This window comes from Halichoerus grypus, chromosome 8 (genome assembly GCF_964656455.1).
Source record: "Halichoerus grypus chromosome 8, mHalGry1.hap1.1, whole genome shotgun sequence".
NCBI lineage: Eukaryota > Metazoa > Chordata > Mammalia > Carnivora > Phocidae > Halichoerus > Halichoerus grypus.
In genome coordinates, this window is record NC_135719.1 from 104,588,346 (window position 1) to 104,607,748 (window position 19,403).

At 45.1% G+C, this 19,403-nt stretch overlaps 1 protein-coding gene across 6 annotated transcripts in view; it reads right to left on the reverse strand.

Moving 5' to 3' along the window:
• Positions 1–19,403, reverse strand: part of CDKL1 (cyclin dependent kinase like 1) — a 57,828-nt gene that overhangs the window by 22,609 nt on the left and 15,816 nt on the right. For all 6 annotated transcript variants that reach the window (XM_078053662.1, XM_036110869.2, XM_036110831.2 and 3 more), the window contains exon 3: positions 2,614–2,735. In XM_078053662.1, the coding sequence (XP_077909788.1) occupies positions 2,614–2,735 (122 nt within the window). The remainder of the gene's footprint in view (positions 1–2,613; positions 2,736–19,403) is intronic.

Genomic DNA, 19,403 nt, shown 5'->3' on the forward strand with positions numbered 1-19,403 from the left:
AGATCAACAAGTCACAGCATCACAGACCTGCAAGTCCCCTTCAACTCTACCCGGTCCTAAACTCTCATTTTCACAGGTGAGAATGCCTAGAAGCATCTTGCCAAAGGTCACACACGGGATGCCGACCCACTTTTACTGGGAATGTGCTTACAAAGTGTTACTTTATAGTATGAGATTTCTCAGCTGAAAAAGATGTTCCTATGAATTTCAAAATCATTGGCTGATACAGTTTAATGACATTTATTCCTTAAGGATGACAAGCAAAAATTTGAAATAGCATTTAAAATAGATTGGAGTATTGCCAAATATTCAGCATAATGGAAAGTAACTTCCATTTTTTTTGTTTTGTTTTGTTTTTTTGGCTTTTTTATTTATTTGAGAGAGAGAAAGTACGAGCAGGGGGAGGGGCAGAGGGAGAAGCAGACTTCCCACTGAGCAGGGAGCCTGATTCGGGGCTCCATCCCAGGACCCCGGGATCATGACCTGAGCCGAAGGCAGACGCTTAAGAGACTGAGCCACTCCAGCGTCCCCGGTGACTTTTATTTTTGAAACAAACTAACAGGGGCGCCTGGGTGGCTCAGTAGTTAAGCATCTGCCTTTGGCTCAGGTCATGATCCCAGGGTCCTAGAATCAACGGGGCTCCCACTCCCCCCTGCTTATGGTCACTCTTTCACTGTTCCTTTCTCTGTCAAATAAATAAATAAAATCTTAAATAAAATAAAACACAAACTAACAAAAAAAGTCTTTAAACTTCAAAATAAATATATATCATCTGGCTTAGAATTTAAATCTTATTTTCTCTATTTCCTGGAACATATATAACATATTCTAGCCAGTGGAGTTTAAAAAAAAATCTGCTTTCAAAACTCTAATCACGCCTCATCCTGTCCTTTTTTCCTTCTGCGCAAACTCTGTGCCAAAAAAGAACTGACTCCCACTTGCTTTCAGCCCCCCACTAATCCGTGTTTCCAAGTGACTCAATCTACATGATTAACCAAACGCCCTGCAACATCTCCCTAGTACCACATAGCCAGGACTAATTCATACTAATAGGTTTAATTGAAGTGTCAGTTGCAAGCTGTCAAAATAGCAAATATCAACATACTAAATGTTTTCTCCCTTGAACACAATTTCTCCGTATCAATGACTTTCTGAAGGGAGGTGTCTGTTCTCTTGGCTCTCTCTGGCTGTGTAAATTAACACCAAAAGCCTGTGCCATGGTCACTTACAAACCACAAGCCACTTTAATCCCATTTGCCTGGATATCACGGCTGATCACGTAAGTACCCCCGCATGGCAAACAGCAAGCTCTCGGCCAGGGCTTGAAGGCATTGTTGAAAGAGCCGCGGCCTCCAGCCACCGGAGTGTGAATGTGAGATGGAATGGGGTGGCATGCCACCACTCTGATATCCAACGCCACTCTGCATATTGTCCCTGGCCAAAGCGGGGCTCCCAGGAGCCCAGCAAAAGGAGAGGATGAGATATCCTTCCCTGCTCACTTGTTTTAAGTCTCCTCGCCATTCAACTCAAAGGCCACTTCCTCCAGGAAGTCATCTTTGACTGACCCACTTTGCATTATATCTTCCAGGGCCTGCTCATCATTCTAGCCTCTCCATCTGGCCACAGCGATTGGCCCCAGGGATAGCTGCATCACCTGACCTGAGGCAGAGTTTTCCACTGGACTTTATATAAGCAGATGCTACCTTCTTCTAGGACTTTCCTCTCGAGTGGCTACATAGGTTGATAAAAGCCTGCGGCCAGGCTTCCTAGTTCAAATTTTTCCCTTCCATCACATGCCACATACACATACCCTCCCACATCCACCTTATAAGACTCATCGGCAAGGCAGAACGAAGCCAGCAAAGAGCAGAGTTGAGAGAGAAAAAAATCCACCAGCGATGGTGCTCTGCCTTTAAAACATCCAGCCAAGGAGGAGTGGGTGGGTGCCAAAACCAGCCTGCGCCCCGCTCACTCTGGCAAGGGGCTACCTTCAACCAGAGGAAAGGGCACACACCCCCTTTTTTTTGCAGACAAAGGCTCTGCCTGCTCACCAAGCCTTCTTGTAATGCACACAAAGCAGCTGCCTGTGCTGCACAGTGATGTGTGACAAGATCATCAGAGCCTCCAGAATCTCCCCATCCTTCCGTCACAGTCCTTCACCTACGCTTGCCTCAGTGGGCTCTTGTCCCTTGTCACCAAGGAATTCCTGACCGATACAGCAGACCAGACGCCCGGATCGCTCCGGGTGAAACGCCACGTTTGTTCTAGCCTGAAACCTCCTCTTGGTTGCTGTCTTTGGACTCCTGCTTTCAATCTCCAAGTCCTTGCCCTTCCCTAATCAGGTGCCACTAACCAATAGCCTTCCTTTTCTTTCTCAGAGACACAGATAACATAACGAAGAAATCAAGTTCAGCCTAATTATGCTGCTGTTTCTTCGTGAACATGATGAGTTACGATCTCTTTCCCAACCTTTTCAGTAACCCTTCTGCTGTCGGGCCCAGCCGTGCAAACATGACCCGCTCTTGCCAGGTCTGCAAAAGGGCCACTGCTCATCTTCCCTTGCAAATCCCGGCGTGCACTCCTGTGTTTGGTGCGTAAGGAATGATCACTCACCCCCTTTGGTGTCTGTCCAACTCGTGGAGAACCGTGTGGTCACAGTACTCAAACACCAGGTGAAGCTTCCGCTTCCTTCTGAAGACTTCGATAAGGTTCACGAGGTTCGGATGCTTTAGTTGCTGAAAAGACAAAAAAAACAAGGTTTGCTAGGCTGGGGCTGTGATGGATAGCTTTCTCTGATTCCGATTCAAGAAAAAGAGAGCAATTTGTCCTTTAGGAAGTTTCTTGTCCTGGGTTGAAGGAAACCACAAACAGTATGATCTTACTTCTCTCAAGGAGCTCTTTGTTAGCAGCTTGTAAATGATTACAGCCTCACCCAGGTGGTTGGTGAAGGCAAAGAGAGAGATGAGAACTCTGGAAAAGAAAGGAGAATGAAAAATCCGGGGCAATTTCTAGTTAACGCAAACTCATCCTTTACGGCTCAGATCAAATGTCCCTGCCTAAAGAGGGGTCCCCGGATCTCCTCCCCAAGCTGGTTCAATGTCCCTGTACGTCTCATAGCTCCCCTGAAATAGGTCTCCTTGGCAATCCTCTGGAATTACCCAGCAATCGTTCTTTTGACTCTTCAATGTCCTCGGCTGTCAATAGATATAAGAGATATAAACCACTGAAAATAAGAATCATGACCTCAGGATTCTCTTGTTTCCTCAAAAGGATGTGGCTGTACCCCCAGCACAGGACCTTGCACATAATAGGCATTCGATAATTATTTGGGAATGAATGAGTAAATTGTGTTTCCTAGGTTGACGAAACATTTTAAAACAGAAGAATGAGGAAGACTCTCTAAGCTGATGTGCCTGAAGGTGTGTTATCTAGAGAAAAAGAGAAAAGGTCAGAATCAATGTTGTGTTGCCAAGGCTAAATCTTGTACTTAGCTTCCTGGACCCTTCTGTCCGTAATCCTATCAGAAACACGACAATTAGGCAAACGAATTATTGTGAAGAGTCAAAATGATTAAATTTCTTCAGGGCATGAAGGCCTTCCGACAGCCGTCTAAGAAACAAAAGAGGACGCCAGATGACATTACTGCTGCCCAATTCTAGCAGTCAAAGCAAAGCACGAGACACCCCCCACCCCAGATTCCACCCTGAAGAAGCCCAGGATGAAGGAGCCCAAGGGGAGGGAGGCCCAGGTGTCCTGGTTAAGCTCAGCCCCCAGCCGACCCCCACCTACATTCAGCTGCAAGAGTGAACCCAGGCAAGGCCAGCTGAAGGAACACTCCAGCAAGCCACGGAATTGTGAGAAATAAAACATCACTCTTGTTCGGAGCTACCGAGTGCGGGGGAGGTTATGCAGCCAAAGAGCCATAGATAACCTGTACTAGGTCGCAGGGGGACTTCTAGAAACTACGGATGCTTACACCCCATCTCCAGAGACCCTGAATTGGTCTTAAGCAGGGGCCAGGCATCTGGTTTTTTTCCTCAAAATTCTCCAGGTGATTCGATATGTAGCCAGAGGTACTGATCACAGACAAGCAGATAACTTCATAAGAGGTAAAAGGAGTTAGGAGAAAAAGAGAAGATGTTGAACGGCCTGCTGGATCACATTGGTGTGGGCATCAAGAAGAGAAGCAGCCAGCAAGGGAAATACAGAAGACAGCTATTTTCTCGTTTTCTTTGTAATAGCCCTCTGTGTCTTCAAGTCGTGGAATTCCTCCTCTACATACTACACTGGATGAAACAAATATAAAACGGCCACGATACTCTACAGGCTGTTAGTCACGTGGGGGCCTTGGAACAGGGCACTTGCAGCTACAAAACGCCACGTTTAGGGTAACATACCTGGAAACTTTTAGCCTGAGCTAACATTTTCCAGAATAGTAGGACAGATCTGACCACTGTCTTAAACCGAAGAATCGCGTCGGCTTCGATGTCTCAAACAGCGAACAACCAGTCTGAGGGGGCTAAGTGGCAGCATGAAGACAGAATTAGCAGAAAGCAGAGGTTTTCTTTCAGGCTCTGAAACAGTGCTATCCATAGGTCCAGACGTCAAATCTTAGATTCTTTTTTTAAAAAATTTTTTTTAAGATTTTATTTATTTATTTGACAGAGAGAGACACAGCGAGAGAGGAAACACAAGCAGGGGGAGTAGGAGAGGGAGAAGCAGGCTTCCCACTGAGCAGGGAGCCCGATGTGGGGCTCGATCCCAGGACCCTGGGACCACGACCTGAGCCGAAGGCAGACGCTTAACGACTGAGCTACCCAGGCGCCCCCAAATCTTAGATTCTTTTAATTTTCCCCAAATCTTAATTCTTGTAATTTTCTTAGATTCTTTTCCATGTTCCCTATGTAGCTCCTCACTTATATCTCTAGCCAACCTTTTAAGCACAAGTACAAATCTACCAGTTGACTACCCGGACCTTCTCCAGATGCCAAGACTGGTGCCTCCACCCTGTCCCACCCTGTCCCATCCACACCCGCAGGGATCATTGCAAGGCACTGCTGCCTCAGGGTAAAACCCGAAAGCCCTCTCAACTTGGCCTCTGCTTCTGTCTCCACCCTCATGTCTTGTCTCATCACTGAATTTCTCTCACTCCCTTGAAGGCTCCCTCTCATCTCAGGACCTGTTCACCTGTCTCTCTGAAATACTCCCGTCATCCAGATGTCACCTTCTCTGTCCGGCCTCCTCCGCCTAACCCTGACACAGCTAGCACGATCTAGAACCCCAGTAGTGCTGGAATGCAAGCATGGGTACCCCATGAAAGGTGAAGGGCACCGTCACAATAGTATCCACTGAACCAAGCGGCACTGTGAATATGCTACCCCTTCTTTCTATGACTACGCACCTTTGGAAAACCTGAACCCTAGGAACTGTAAGATATTCTATTCAAGTAACATGTGAGATTCTTTCCAGTTTGTGGCTGTTGTAAGTAAAGGTGTTGATGAACCACTTCCTCGCTGGTTGACCTTAACTTTGAAGCATGTCGGGCGTCCACTTCCATCTGTGGGAGCAGGAGGAGGGCTGCGGTGAGCGTGCCACATAGAGGGTGCTCAAGAGTGTCGCGCACATAGTGACCTCTCCGTGAAGGATAACTGCTAATATCATTATTGGGAGCTAGAGCAATTTTTTTCAGGATGATTTTCTCTATTCAGTGTATTCAACAAATATTTATTTATTTTAATGCATAAGATAAAGTCCTAAGGATATAGAAACAAATAAAGCCAGTCCTCCCCTACCCTCATGAGTTTAGAACCTAAGAGGGATAGTAGATAATTGAACAAATAATTACAGATATGATAAATGTCACAAAAAACAAGGTAAAGGGTGCCCAGTTTGCGGATGGTGGGTGGTCCAGGGACGATCTCCTTGAGGAAGTTAGGTAGGCACCATCTAGAAGCACCAGAAATACAACTTTATGGCTCTAGAGATGGCTAAATTGCTTTTCAAAAGGATCATACATATTTACAGCTCTGTCAGGAGCAAGAGAATGCTTTTTACCATCCCACAGCCAGCTCTGAGGTTCATATAGACATTTAAGGTTGGTGATGTAGATCGTCAAATTGCTTCCAGCAATACGGGTCACATGACTTTTAAACCACTTGTCTCGGGGTGCCTGGGTGGCTCAGTCGGTTACGCGGCTGCCTTCGGCTCAGGTCATGATCCCAGGGTCCTGGGATCGAGCCCCGCATCGGGCTCTCTGCTCAGCGGGAAGCCTGCTTCTCCCTCTCCCTCTGCCCCTGCTTGTGTTCCTGCTCTTGCTGTCTCTCTCTCTGTCAAATAAATAAATAAAATCTTTAAAAAAAAAAAAAAACCACTTGTCTCTCCTAACCCCCTCCACGAGATAACTTGTATATCATTGAAAATGGCCGATAACTTACTTCTCCACTTATTTTCAGGACAAATTTAATTTAGAAAAATTGATCACTAAGACTAAATTCTAATTAGGACTTATAAATATTAAATCATATATACTTTAAATTATTAACTGTCTCTAGGTTGCCAGGATTCTGGGTGACTAGAACACATTCCAGAGCAGCAGATATCTGGAAGTCATTCCCAGCTAATGTTCATTTATTCAACAAAGATCTACAGAGCACCTGCTCTGCTTCAGGCACTGCTCTAGGCACTCGAGGCACATTGGTAAATGGGACAGAAGACCCAGGCATTACACAAAGAAGTGGCATGAAGAGCTCTGCATATAGATGAGGGTACCTCAGAGAAACCATCCCTGAGGAAGTGGCCTTGAGTTGAGTCCTGGAGGGTGAGAAAGGTCTGAACAGACCAAGGTCAGAAGTGGTAGCAGAGGCGGATTTCCAGGCAGAGAACTGGCCCTGGCCAGAATGGGATTTAGGCTATTTAAGGAACTGAAAGACAGTGTGGCTTGAGGGTCAAGTGCATGGAACTGAGGCCAGTTTGACAGTCAGAAACTGAGTCCTGTGGGACCTTGAGGGCCATGCTAAGAAATTTACACTTTATCCCAAGTGTAATGGGAAGCTACTGGAAAGAATTTTAGCAAGATGTGATATGATAATACCATTAGGTTATTTATTTATTTTAAATATTTTATTTATTTGTCAGAGAGAGTGAGCACACAAGCAGGGGGATTGGCAGGCAGAGGGAGAAGCAGGCTCCCCACTGAGCAGGGATCCCAATGTGGGACTCGATCCCAGGACCCTGGGATCATAACCTGAGCCGGAGGCAGACGCTTAACCGACTGAGCCACCCGGGCATCCCCCATTTGGGTTTTTTAAAGCTCACTACAGGGGCTGGATACAGAATGGCTTGGAGGAGGCAATATGGTGAGAGGAGACCAGGGCAGAGCCCGCGGACAGCTGAGAGACAATGGTGGCTCGAACCAGGCAGAGGCAGGGAGATGGTGAGAAAGGCACTGTTGGGAGATGTATTTTATTATTAGAATATTCAGGATGTGGTGATGGACCGGAGGTGAGGGATAAGGGAGAGGGAGGTGTTAAGAATGACCAGAGGTTTGTATAACGGGGCAGATGGTGGTGCCATCACTGAGGGGAGGAGCAGGTTTTGGGGGGACGAAACTACTGTTTTGGGCAGATTGGGCTGGTGGGGACTCTGAGATGCCAAAGGAGAGTTGTCAGGTTGGCTGGAGTTGGAGCTGAAGATAAAAGCTGGGGAGTCAGCATGGGTGTAAGTGAAGCCATGGGGAGATGTGATTTCCCAGTAGAGCAAGTGAGAAAGGAAGAGGCCCATGGAACCTCAGCACCAGAGGTATGGTGAGGAGGAACCAGAGGAGAAAGAAGAAAGTCCCTCTAGATAAGAGAGAAGACAGCAGAGCATGAGGGATGGGCATATCATGGAAGGAGGAAGTGGCCCTGGTGACGGAGGCTGCTGGAAGGTCAAGCGGGGAGAGGCCTAAGGGGCACCCTGTGGGCTTCCCCAGGCGGCCGTGTGAGCACTTTGGAAGCAGGGTCAGTGCAGGACTGAGACCAGGAGCCAGGTCCTATGGATCTAGCATCTCAACCTTCTCCGTCGCTCTCTGTTGACATCCCCGTATCTCGGGGGCAGGACTCAGAGAGACACCTCTAGTCAGTCCTGAAACCAGTTTGCAATTGGTAGCCTGGAGGGTTTGATAACAGCTCCAGTATTGTGAAAGTTTGTATTCACAAGGATTGGGATACTTCTACTTCAATACTGAATGGGCTTCTTTAGGGACATACAGAGGAATTAGATGAGGAGATGGGTGGACAGTCCATTGACATGTTTATTATACATACAAGTAATTTTAATAAAACAGGTTAAATTGCCACATCTACAATGATGTAGTTCAGGGCTCTTTTAATTATAATTCCTTCCTGTTTATGAGTGGATGAAAGCCAAAGCCTCAGGCCTGGTCTGATTTGTCGGCATTATGATTTGTGCTGGCCCAATCTTGAGGATCTCAGTGGTTCTTAGCAGTCCGGCCCCACCAGCCATTAGTTATTCCATATGTAGAAGGCTGGCCTGCTCAGACTCGGATCTAGTTTCTCATGGATAAAGTCGCCACCTTTGTTGATGCTATTTTATTTTGGCTTCCCTTTTATTTTTCTCTCTGTTTTGAACACTGGCATTTCATAATATGCTGCGAAGAGAAGCATTTTCTCTGCCATTGAAAAAAGGACTCCATTTTTGTCAGCTGCATTTAACCTGACCTTTACTTGGTTTCCCCCACAGAGCAGAGAATGCTACGTATCCTTCTTGGTCAGCTTCCTCCGTCTCGTCATTCGCCCTGTGTCTACACCGACCACCCATCTGTTGTGATAAGCACAGTCTTCTACATCCTCCAAGGTCAAATGCTTGGCCACAGCACTTTGAAGAATTTTGTACTAGTTGCCAACATTTCAGATCAGGAAATATTACCTTAAAACCCTGGTTACCAGGATTCTCTTGAAAACGCTACAGATCTAGCAATATGGGGCCTGCACACGGTGGCATCAGTGAGCTAGGGCCAAGACACAGCTGTTCCCTGTAGATAAGGCCCGTGTGCTTAGTTAACTGCAGTCCCCACCACTCCCTACCACTCCCCGACACTAAGGCCAAGTGAAAGCTGTCCTTTCTCATCACTCTTGCATGATTAGTTTTCTTATCCGAGAAGTAAAAGTGAGATAAAAGTAGAAAAATGTACACACAATAGAAATGACTGCAGGGGCACCTGGTGGCTCAGTCAGTTAAGCGTCTGCCTTGGCTCAGGTCATGATCTCAGGGTCCTGGGATCGAGCCCCACACCACACCAGAGCTGCTCTGCAGGGGGTCTGCTTCTCCCTCTCTCTTGCTCCTTCCCCCACTCGTGCTCTCTCTCAAAAAAATAAATGGATAAGATCTAAAAAAAAAAAAAAAAAAGAAGAAGAAGAAATGAAATGACTGCTTATTTCAAGGCAAATAAGAAAAAGTATATGTATTTGCAGAAGTGAAGCATTTCTCCCGCACCTGTCTGGCCCTTGCGGGTAGCGGGTTTGTGACCTCTACCCTGCCCTAGTCCTCAGGGGTCACATGTTTCTGGATTAACCAGTATACAGACCGTGATATCCATGGTCTCTCCTACCCTTCAAGTTTTCAAGGATTCTTTTTTTTTTTTAATAAAGTTTATCTTTAACATTCTTTTTTAAAAATATTTTATTTATTTATTTATTTATTTATTTATTTAGATAGAGAGCACAAGCAGGGGGAGCGGCAGGCAGAGATAGAGCGAGAAGCAGGCTCCCTGCTGAGCAGAGAGCCCGATGCAGGACTCGATCCCAGGACCCTGAGGTCATGACCTGAGCGGAAGGCAGACGCTTAACCAACTGAGCCACCCAGGCGCCCTGGTTTTCAAGGATTCTTATTCTTTGCGGGGCAACTGGGGGGATATGTATCCTGTCTGTGCTTCAGACAAAAGCAACAGACTATTTTCTCCATGATCATATCCTGTTTTCCTTTCAAAATCATTCTTCTCCCATAACTGTGATAAATAATAAAAGAAGAGGGATTAAATTTTAGAAAGCAGGAGCTGTTTTAGTAAGATGTTTTTTACAGGCCATTACAATTCTTGAACTTGACTCTAGGTCTTAGTTACCTAGACACATTTGCAGAAATCTCTTATCAGTTAACATTCACACAGAATGGAAAAAACTGATGCCCCCCTTTTATAATAATTAACCCTTAATACTTCCCAGGGATTCCCAGATCAGCATATTATGACCCTGTCAAGCATGTGAGATCCAGCAAGGTTGGGAGCTTGTCCAAACTAAGAAGAGAAAGAATCGAATTCTTCATATTTCCTATCACTCTTCCCTTCCCCTGTGATGAATGCTCTCAAATACATCATGAAACTCAACGTGAGTTAACAGCAGATGTACCCAATTTGCTTTTGATTCAGAAAGAAGCTCTAAATTTCACCTTAACCCCATTTAAGAACTTTCAAAGTAGATACGGTCCTGATAAAATAATGCCACTGAAGAATTCATATCATAAAAAGTCAGTTCAGGGGCACCTGGGTGGCTCAGTCGGTTGGGCGTCTGCCTTCAGCTTAGGTTGTGATCCCGGACTCCTGGGATCGAGTCCCTCGTCGGGCTCCCTGCTCGGCGGGGAGTCTGCCTCTCCCTCCGATCCTCACCCCACTCCCGTACTTTCTCTCCCTCCAATAAATAAATAAATAAAATCTTTAAAAAAAATTTTTTTAAAGGTCAGTTCTAAAAATAATATGTAGATATAAGGCAATTCCAATCAGAATCCAAAAGGATATATTTTTTTTAACTAGATAAAATGCCTTTTATGTTCATACAGAACCGTAACTGTTTTAAAACTGCCAAGGAAAAAACCAGTTGGGGCAACTAGCTTTACCAGATGGCAAAATTTTCAATAAAGTGCCTATAATCATCATCAGCAGCAGCATCATGACCAGGCCAGCAGGCTATTGACAAAGAAATGAACAAACAGAAGCAGTACAGAGTCTAGAACTAAATCCATGTATTTAAGGGAAATTGACATATGACCAAGGTAGTACTTCAATACAATTGAAAACAATGTGCTTTATTTAAAATTGATTCTGGGAAAACTGATTACCCATTAGGAAAATGAGAACCATATCTTACCACCTTATATATAAGAATAATTTTCAGATATGTTAAAAATTTTAGTATAAAATACTATAAATACTAGAAAAAATTTTAGGAGAAACTTTCTATGACTTTAGGATGGAAGAAAGCATCCTAAAAAACAAGAGCTCTAGAAGAAAAAAGACAAGATAGGCAAGTTTGGCCACAGAAGAATAAAATAATGTTGGGAAGATGACAAAAGTTCTGGAGCCACAGGGGCGCCTGGGTGGCTCAGGTGGTTAAGCAGCCAGCTCTTGGTTTCGGCTTAAGTCATGATCTCATGGGTGGTGGGACTGAACCCCATGCTTGGCTCCACACTCAGCAGGGAGTCTGCTTGAGGATTCTCTCCCTCTGCCCCTTCCCCATCGTGCGCATGCACTCTTGCTCTCTCTCTAAAGTAAATAAATAATCTTTAAAAAAAGTTCTGGAGCTGCATGGTGGTGATGGTTGCACACCAGTGTGAATGCCCTTAATGTCACTGAAGTATATATATATATATATATATATATATATATACACACTTAAAGATAGGTAAAATGGTAACATTTATGTTATGTGTATTTTACCTTAATAAAAAAAATAAAATAATGTTGGTTTGGTAAAAAACGAAAAACAAAAACACTAGAAACAATGTCAAAAGACAAATAATTGGCAGGGAAATATTTGTTACAACAAATAAAGGGCTACAGCCCTACTATTACAAAGACACTTCATGTACTATGAAGAAAAAGACACCGTAGTGGGAAAATGGGCAAAAGATATAAGAAGGTAGTACACAGAAGAGGAAATATAAATGATCCAGAGACATGAAAAGACACTCAATCTCACTAGTAGTCAGAGAAAGGCAAATCAGAGCAAGAATGTGAAGCGACTCTTTTTCCTAATGGACAGACATTTCACAAATTGGTAACATCCAGTGTTGCCAAGGATATAGAGAAATGGATCTTCTTACACTTGGCTGGTTAGACTTTTAGGGAAAGTTACTAGCAGTATTTATTAAAACAACGCACCCAAAAAACATGGGCCAAAGATCTGAGCAGACACCTCACCAAAGAAGAGATACAGATGGGAAATACAGGGTGATGGGTATTGAGGAGGGCACGTGTTGTGATGAGCACTGGGTGTTATACGTAACTAATGAATCATTGAACACTATGTCAAAAACTAATGATGTACTATACAGAGGTTAACTGAACATAATAAAAAAAATAAAAAAACAGATGGGAAATAAACATGAAAAGATGATCAACATATTTTTTCACTAGGGAACTGCAAATTACAGAAACAACGAGATACTGTTACATACCTATTAGAATAGCTAAAACCCAAAAACAGCTGATGACACCAAACACTGATGATGATACTGAGTAACAGGAACGCATTCACTGCTGGTGGGAATGCAAGATGGTACAGCCACTCTGGAGGACAGTTTGGCAGTTTCTTACAAAGCTAAACGTAGTTGTACCATATGATCCAGGATTCATACTCCTAGGTGTTTACCCAAATGATCTGAAAACTTATATCCACATAAAAACCTGCTCATGAACGTTTATAATGGCTTTATTTATAATCGCCAAAAATTGCAAGCAAACGGATTGTCTTCCTTTAGGCAAAAGGATAAAAGATTATGCTCCATCCATAGAATGGAATATTAATCAGTGATAAGAAGAAATGAGCTATCATGCCATGAGAAGACATGTATGAAATTTAAATGCATATTGTTAAGTGAAAGAAGCTAGTCTGAAAAGATGACATATTGTATGATTTCAATTATATGACACTCTGGAAAAAGCAAAACTGCGGGGACAGTAAAAAGGTCAGGGATTGCCAGGAGTTCAGAGACATGGGGGGGAAAAGGCACATGTGAAACAGGATTTTTAGGGCTGTGAAATTATTCTGCCTGATACTGTAATGGAGAATACGTGACATTATACATTTCTCAAAACCCACAGAATGTTACAGCACAAAGAGTGAACCTTAATGTATCCAAATTAAAAAAAAAAAAAACATTTAGGAGGTTGGGGAATCCTCTGTTAGAAAGCAGAATGCGAGGGGCACCTGGGTGGCTCAGTCATTAAGCGTCTGCCTTGGGTTCAGGTCATGATCCCAGGGTCCTGGGATCGAGCCCCACATCAGGCTCCCTGCTCAGCGGGAAGCCTGCTTCTCCCTCTCCCACTCCCCCTGCTTGTGTTCCCTCTCTCGCTGTGTCTCTCTCTGTCAAATAAATAAATAAAATCTTAAAAAAAAAAAAAAAAGAAAGAAAGCAGAATGCGATAAAATACCTGACCAGTACTTCTCAAAACTATCATGGCCATTAAATACACAGAAAGTCTAAAATGGTCACAGGCAAGAGGAGCCGAGGGACACCGACAACTCAACATAATGTGGTATCCTAGATGGGATCCTGGCACAGAAAAAGGACATTATATAAAAACTAAGGAAATGTGAGTGAAGTACAGACTTTAATTAATGATAACATGTCATACTGGTTCATTAGTTATAACAAACGTACCATACTAATGTAAGATGCTAATAACAGGTGGAACTGGGCGCAGGGTATATGGGAACTCTCTGCACAATCTTCTCAATTTTTCTGTAAATCTAAAACTCTTCTAAAAAATAAAGTGCATTGAAACACATACACACAGCCCCCATCTTACCCAGCACACCACTTCTGGAAATATACCCTATATAAATAAAAGCACCACTGCATAAAGATATATGGACAAGGATATTTATTGCAGCATTGTTTGTAAAAGCAAAAAATTAGAAACAACACAAACATGCTTTGATAAAGAGGATGGCAAAATAAATTGTGGTACATTCAAAGCATGAAATATTGAATACTATGCAACTATTAAAAAGAACAAAATTAACAGAGATCTATCTATTGGCCCAATGACAATAATGTATTGTTGAACAAAGAAGGTAAGTTATGGGGAGAGTATGTGTTTTAATGAGCACTGGGTATAAGACTGATGAATCACAGACCTGTACCCCTGAAACAAATAATACATCATATTAATTAATTGAATTTAAATTTTAATAAAAAATACAAAAAAAGAAGGTCAGTTACTGAGTAACTTTATAAAAACATATGAAAATAGAAGCTACTGAGTAATTTTATTAAAAATATATAAAAAAGGGGGGGATGAGAGAAATAGGTGAAGGGGATTAGGAGGTACAAACTTCCAGTTATACAATAAGTAAGTCACAGAGATTAAAAGTACAGCATATGGAATATAGTTAATATTTTTTTTTTTTTAATTTATTTGACAGAGAGAGACACAGCGAGAGAGGGAACACAAGCAGGGGGAGTGGGAGAGGGAGAAGCAGGCTTCCCGCTGAGCAGGGAGCCCGATGCGCGGCTCGATCCCAGGACTCTGGGATCATGACCCAAGCTGAAGGCAGACGCTTAACGATTGAGCCACCCAGGTGCCCCTATAGTTAATATTTTAATTTTTTTTTAATTTATTTTTTACTGAGAGAGAGAGGGCGAGCGAGGGAGCGGAGGTGGGGGGCTGGAGAGGGGCACAGAGAGAGGGAAAGAATCTTCAGCAGACTCTACACTGAGTGCAATGACCCTGAGATCATGACCTGAGCCAAAATCAAGAGTCGGACACTTAACCGACTGAGCCACCCCGGCGCCCCTAGTCAATAAGATTGTAAGAACGCTGTGTGATGACTACACTTACTGTGGTGAGCAGTGAGTAACGTATGAAATTGATGAATCACACTACGTTGCACACCGGAAACTAATAAAACATTGTATGCCAACTATATTTCGACAATAAAAATTTTAAAAATATATATGAAAATAGAAAGTTTTTGAAAAACTATGAAAAAGTTCTATTTTCATGGATTCATTTTTAAATATATTATTATTCAAAAACATGCTGAGCCCTACGTCGTGCTGGACATTATTCTAAGCTCTGGGATTACAATACTTAACAGGGCTAACAGAAATCTCTGCTCTCAGGGAGCTTATGTTTGAGCATGCTGGCTGGTGGTAAGTCTCATGGAAAGGTAGGGGGCACAGTAGCATGGCAGGGGGTGCAATTTACAACAGGGTGATCAGGGAAGACCTCACGCCAAAGGTGACAAATGAAAAAAGATCTGAAGAAGGTAAGAGCCATGGAGACGGCCAGAAAAATACCCCAGGCAGAAGGATCTACGGGTCCTAAGGGTCTCACATGGAACCCTGCCTGGAATGTTTGTGAACAGCAAGGAGGTCAGTGTCAGCCCATCTTTTAATCTAACCGTTGCCCAGCAAGCAGCTTCCAGGTGGATGCCCAACAGCCCCTCCTCTCAGCTGCACTGTGTGTCTTTTGCCTTCTGCCCCAGGGGGCTTCTGGGTGCTGAGGTCCAGGGAGCTGGTGGAGGATTCTAACTTGCAGGAGTTAGCACTCCAGGGTGTAACCCTGAAGCACGGCGGTGGCGGGGGGGGGGGGGGGGGGGGGGGGTGGCGCAGGAAGTGGTGGGTAAATGCTCCTCTCTTCCGTCCTCAGGCTCCTTCAAGAGCCCTAGCACGTTGAGTCCCTGTTGTCCCCTGCGTTGCTTTTGCCTCCTTCCCTATTTCCTTCTCTCCTGTCCCTTACTCCAGCTCCCCGGTATCACTTCCCAAAATAAACTACTAGTGTGCGATCCCTTGTCTCAGACTTTACTTTAAAGGAGGTGCACAGCCTAAGACAGTTGGTACCAGAAGTGGTCTTAGCTAGTGAATCTTCAGAATGGGATTCTGGAACCGGATCCATCACCAGGCAGATGGCAACCAGGACCCCACTGCTGGTGGTAAGTGAGGTGAGCGGAAGCCCTGGGGCGCTGCAGGGACGCAGTTAGGAAGGCTGTCGCCGGCCAGTCGCGTTTTGAACACGGTGCGGTTGGCTCACACAATAGCAGGGGCACGTGAGTCGTAGGGGAGTAGCCGGGTCAAGGGGCCAACGGTAATTACAGGGGTTATTGAGTGAGCTCCAGGTCGTTGAAGAAAGAAAAGAGAAAACGACGGGTTTGGGTGAGCCACCCGCACACTGTGAGAGAGGCCCCTGTGCAGTACTGAAGGAGACGCGGAGCTCCTCCAGACACAGGACAGACTGCTCAATCAGGCCTAGGACCTAAGAGTAGCAGAGATACAATGCAGACAATGGGTAGCTTCAAGAGGTCTCTTATGCCAAAGTCAGGGCTCTGGTGAGAAAAGAGAGGAGCTCTGAGATCTGGAATAGATACCTCGAGGGTAATGAGCCTGAGAATCCTAAACTCTCACATTTCCCTGAACCCCCTGGGCTGGGAGGAGCAGCTTCTGTGCTTCTGCCGTAGGTGAAACACTTAGTCTTATACAGAGACCCTGGAAATACCAGAAATATCACTGAGGCAGGTGTCTTCTGGGGAGGATGATGCGTGTCCTCCTTAGATCCTAACCCCACCTCCTCCCAGGGTCCAGAGACCTGTATAACTAGGACGACGTGGCAGTGTTCTCAAGCCAGGCAATGTGGCTCTCGCCCAGGAGGAAACACCTGACGGAATTACAAGCCCTGGCTCATGTGTACCAGCAGGAAGCTTGAGGGCCTTGGACCATGGCAGTGGTGACATGTAAGGCTGGAGAGGGGGAAATGCATTGACGTGGGAGTACTCTCCTGTGACTGACAAGGACCCCTGGACACAGTCTTTCCTTCCTCCACGAAAGTAAGGAAGGCACGGGGAAGGAGGTCACTGGCATCTTTGCGAAGCTCAGTGCTGGCTGTCCTCTATAGGCTGGAGATGCTACACGGAATGCGGCTCTCTGGTTCCAGTTGGAGTGAGGCAATTCCCAAGTGGCTGAGACCAGGTGCTGACCATGGCGAGGTACACATAACTCCCATCATGGGAAGTGAGGCCAGATGCTTTATTTCCCAGAAACCCGTGCTGATGCACAGACAGGAACTCACTCACTGCGGAGTTCTCGTAGGTGGGACAGAAGAGCAGCCGGGTGGTGTGGTCCTTGTGTTACCGGAAGAAATGGAGAGATGGCAAGCAGAGGGTTGATGTCGCCTGTCAGGATGGAATAATGCAGTTTCTCACCCAGTTTCTAGATCTAAGGCAGTGTGTAGACCAAAGTGCTTTCGACTGACTCACCATGCTGAGGCATCCTGCAACGCCACCACAACTACTCCTCCATTCTTTCCCAAAGGGACCTGTGGCTATTCACCAGGGTGACTGGGGAAGGGAGAGTCTCAGACTTTTCAAGGGCCGTGGCTGGCTACCAAGTCTAAGGACCCAAAATGCTATCATGGCCCCAGGTTAGAGTCATGCCTCACTGTGGGCCTAATGGGTCCCGAGATCCACTCTTGAGGTTATTTCCTCCACTCCCAAGTGCATAATTAGGATGGATGCACTTAGTAGTTGGCAAATCTTCACATTGGTTCCACGACCTGTGGAGTAAGAGCCAATATGGCAGAAAGGACCAAAGAGAAGCCTCTGAAACTGCACACCCCCCAGCATAACCCTAGCCAAAACAGCACATCAGAAGCAAAACCACATCTCAAGAGTAAAGGATGGATTAGCACCATTAAAGACTTAAAGATGCAGCGGTTGTAGTCCACATCATATCCCCACTCAATTCACCTGGTAGACTGCTATAAACACAACCAAATCATAGCTCCAATTGCAACTGCAGGGCCAGATGTGGTATCTTTTCTGGAACAGATCTACAGTCTCTGGCACCTGACATGCAATTCGTCAGATCATGCATTCATCATTGATCTGATGAATGTATTCTTTCCAATCCCTATCAGTAAGGAGGATCAAGAGCAGTTCGCTTTTTGTGGAATGGACAGCAGTTCACATTCACCATCTTGCCCAAGGCCTAGGTTAACTCTCTTGCTCTCTGTTGCAGTATGGTCTAAAGGGACCTTGATCATCTTGACATTTTATAGAATATCATGCTGATCTACTGTATTGATGACATCAAGTTAACTGGACCTCCTGGTGAGTAGGAAATGACAAGTATTCTGAATGCCCCATTAAGACACATGTATACCAGAGGGTGGGAGAAAATCTGCTGGGGCATGTCATGGGTAACGTTCTAGGGGTCTAATGGCTTGGGGCACGCTGGGACATCCCCTCTAAAGTCAAGGACAAATTGTTGCACCTTGTATCGCCCACCACTAAAAAAAGGCATTGCATTTGGTGGGTCTCTTCAGATTCTGGAGGCGGCATATCTTATACACGTGCACCAGGGAATAGTTCTTGGGAATACTGTTCTAATTTACCAGGTGGTTTGGAAGGCTGCCAATATTGAGTAGGACCCAAGACACAACTTTACAGCACATCAGAGCTACCCTACCACCCAGGCCGTATGATTCAGTATATCCAATCATGCTAGTGCTGTCCAGCTTCTGCTGTCTCATGAGCCCCTCATAGAGACTGAGTACTGACCACGGGACATCAAGGGATTATGTGACCAAGAGCTTCCTCTTGGGCACTGGGTAATAGAGATCCACATCATAAGACTGCATGGAGGTCGCAGCAATCCACTATGTGTGTGAAAACTATACTTTTGTGATCAGGCTCAAGCAGGTCTGCAGGGAACAAGCGAAACGAAAAGAGGTGGCCTATTCTCCATGTCATCTATTTTATTGTTCTGTCACCTGTCCTTCAACTTACACATCTGGTTTAATGGGAGTTTCCAAGTAATGGAGGAGAAAAACCTCAAGTCCAGCTTGCAGATGGATCAGCTCATTATGTTGGCACTAGCTGAAAATGGACTGCCACCATACGGTAGCCCCACTCAGCAGGGGCCTTGAAGGACAACGGTAACAGGATATCCTCCCACTGAGCATAGCTTCAAGCAGTGCACTTGATGGCTCACTTTGTACAAAGGTAGAAAGGACCTGAGATATACATGGACCCCTAGGTAGTGGCAAATAGCTCGTCTAGTTGATTAAGAGTCTGGAAGGGACAAGACTGGAAGATCATTTGGAGAAGAGGCATACATTGTACTTGTGGGAGTGAGTACAGAGCTTGAGGGTCTTTGGGCTTCATATTCATGCGCACCAGAGAGAGCATCCATGACAGAGAAAGCACCCAGCAAGCCGGCGGGAGATGTCTTTCTGGTGGGTTCAGCCTGTTCTGTCCTTGGCCACCCCGCCCTGTGTGATTGACCCATGAACTCGGTGGCCATGGCCGCAGGAATGGTGGGCGTGCATGGCCCCGGAGCACTGCCCCCTCTCTGCAAGGCTGATCTGACTACTGCTGCTACTGAGGACAACCTGACAGGAGCAAAAACTGATA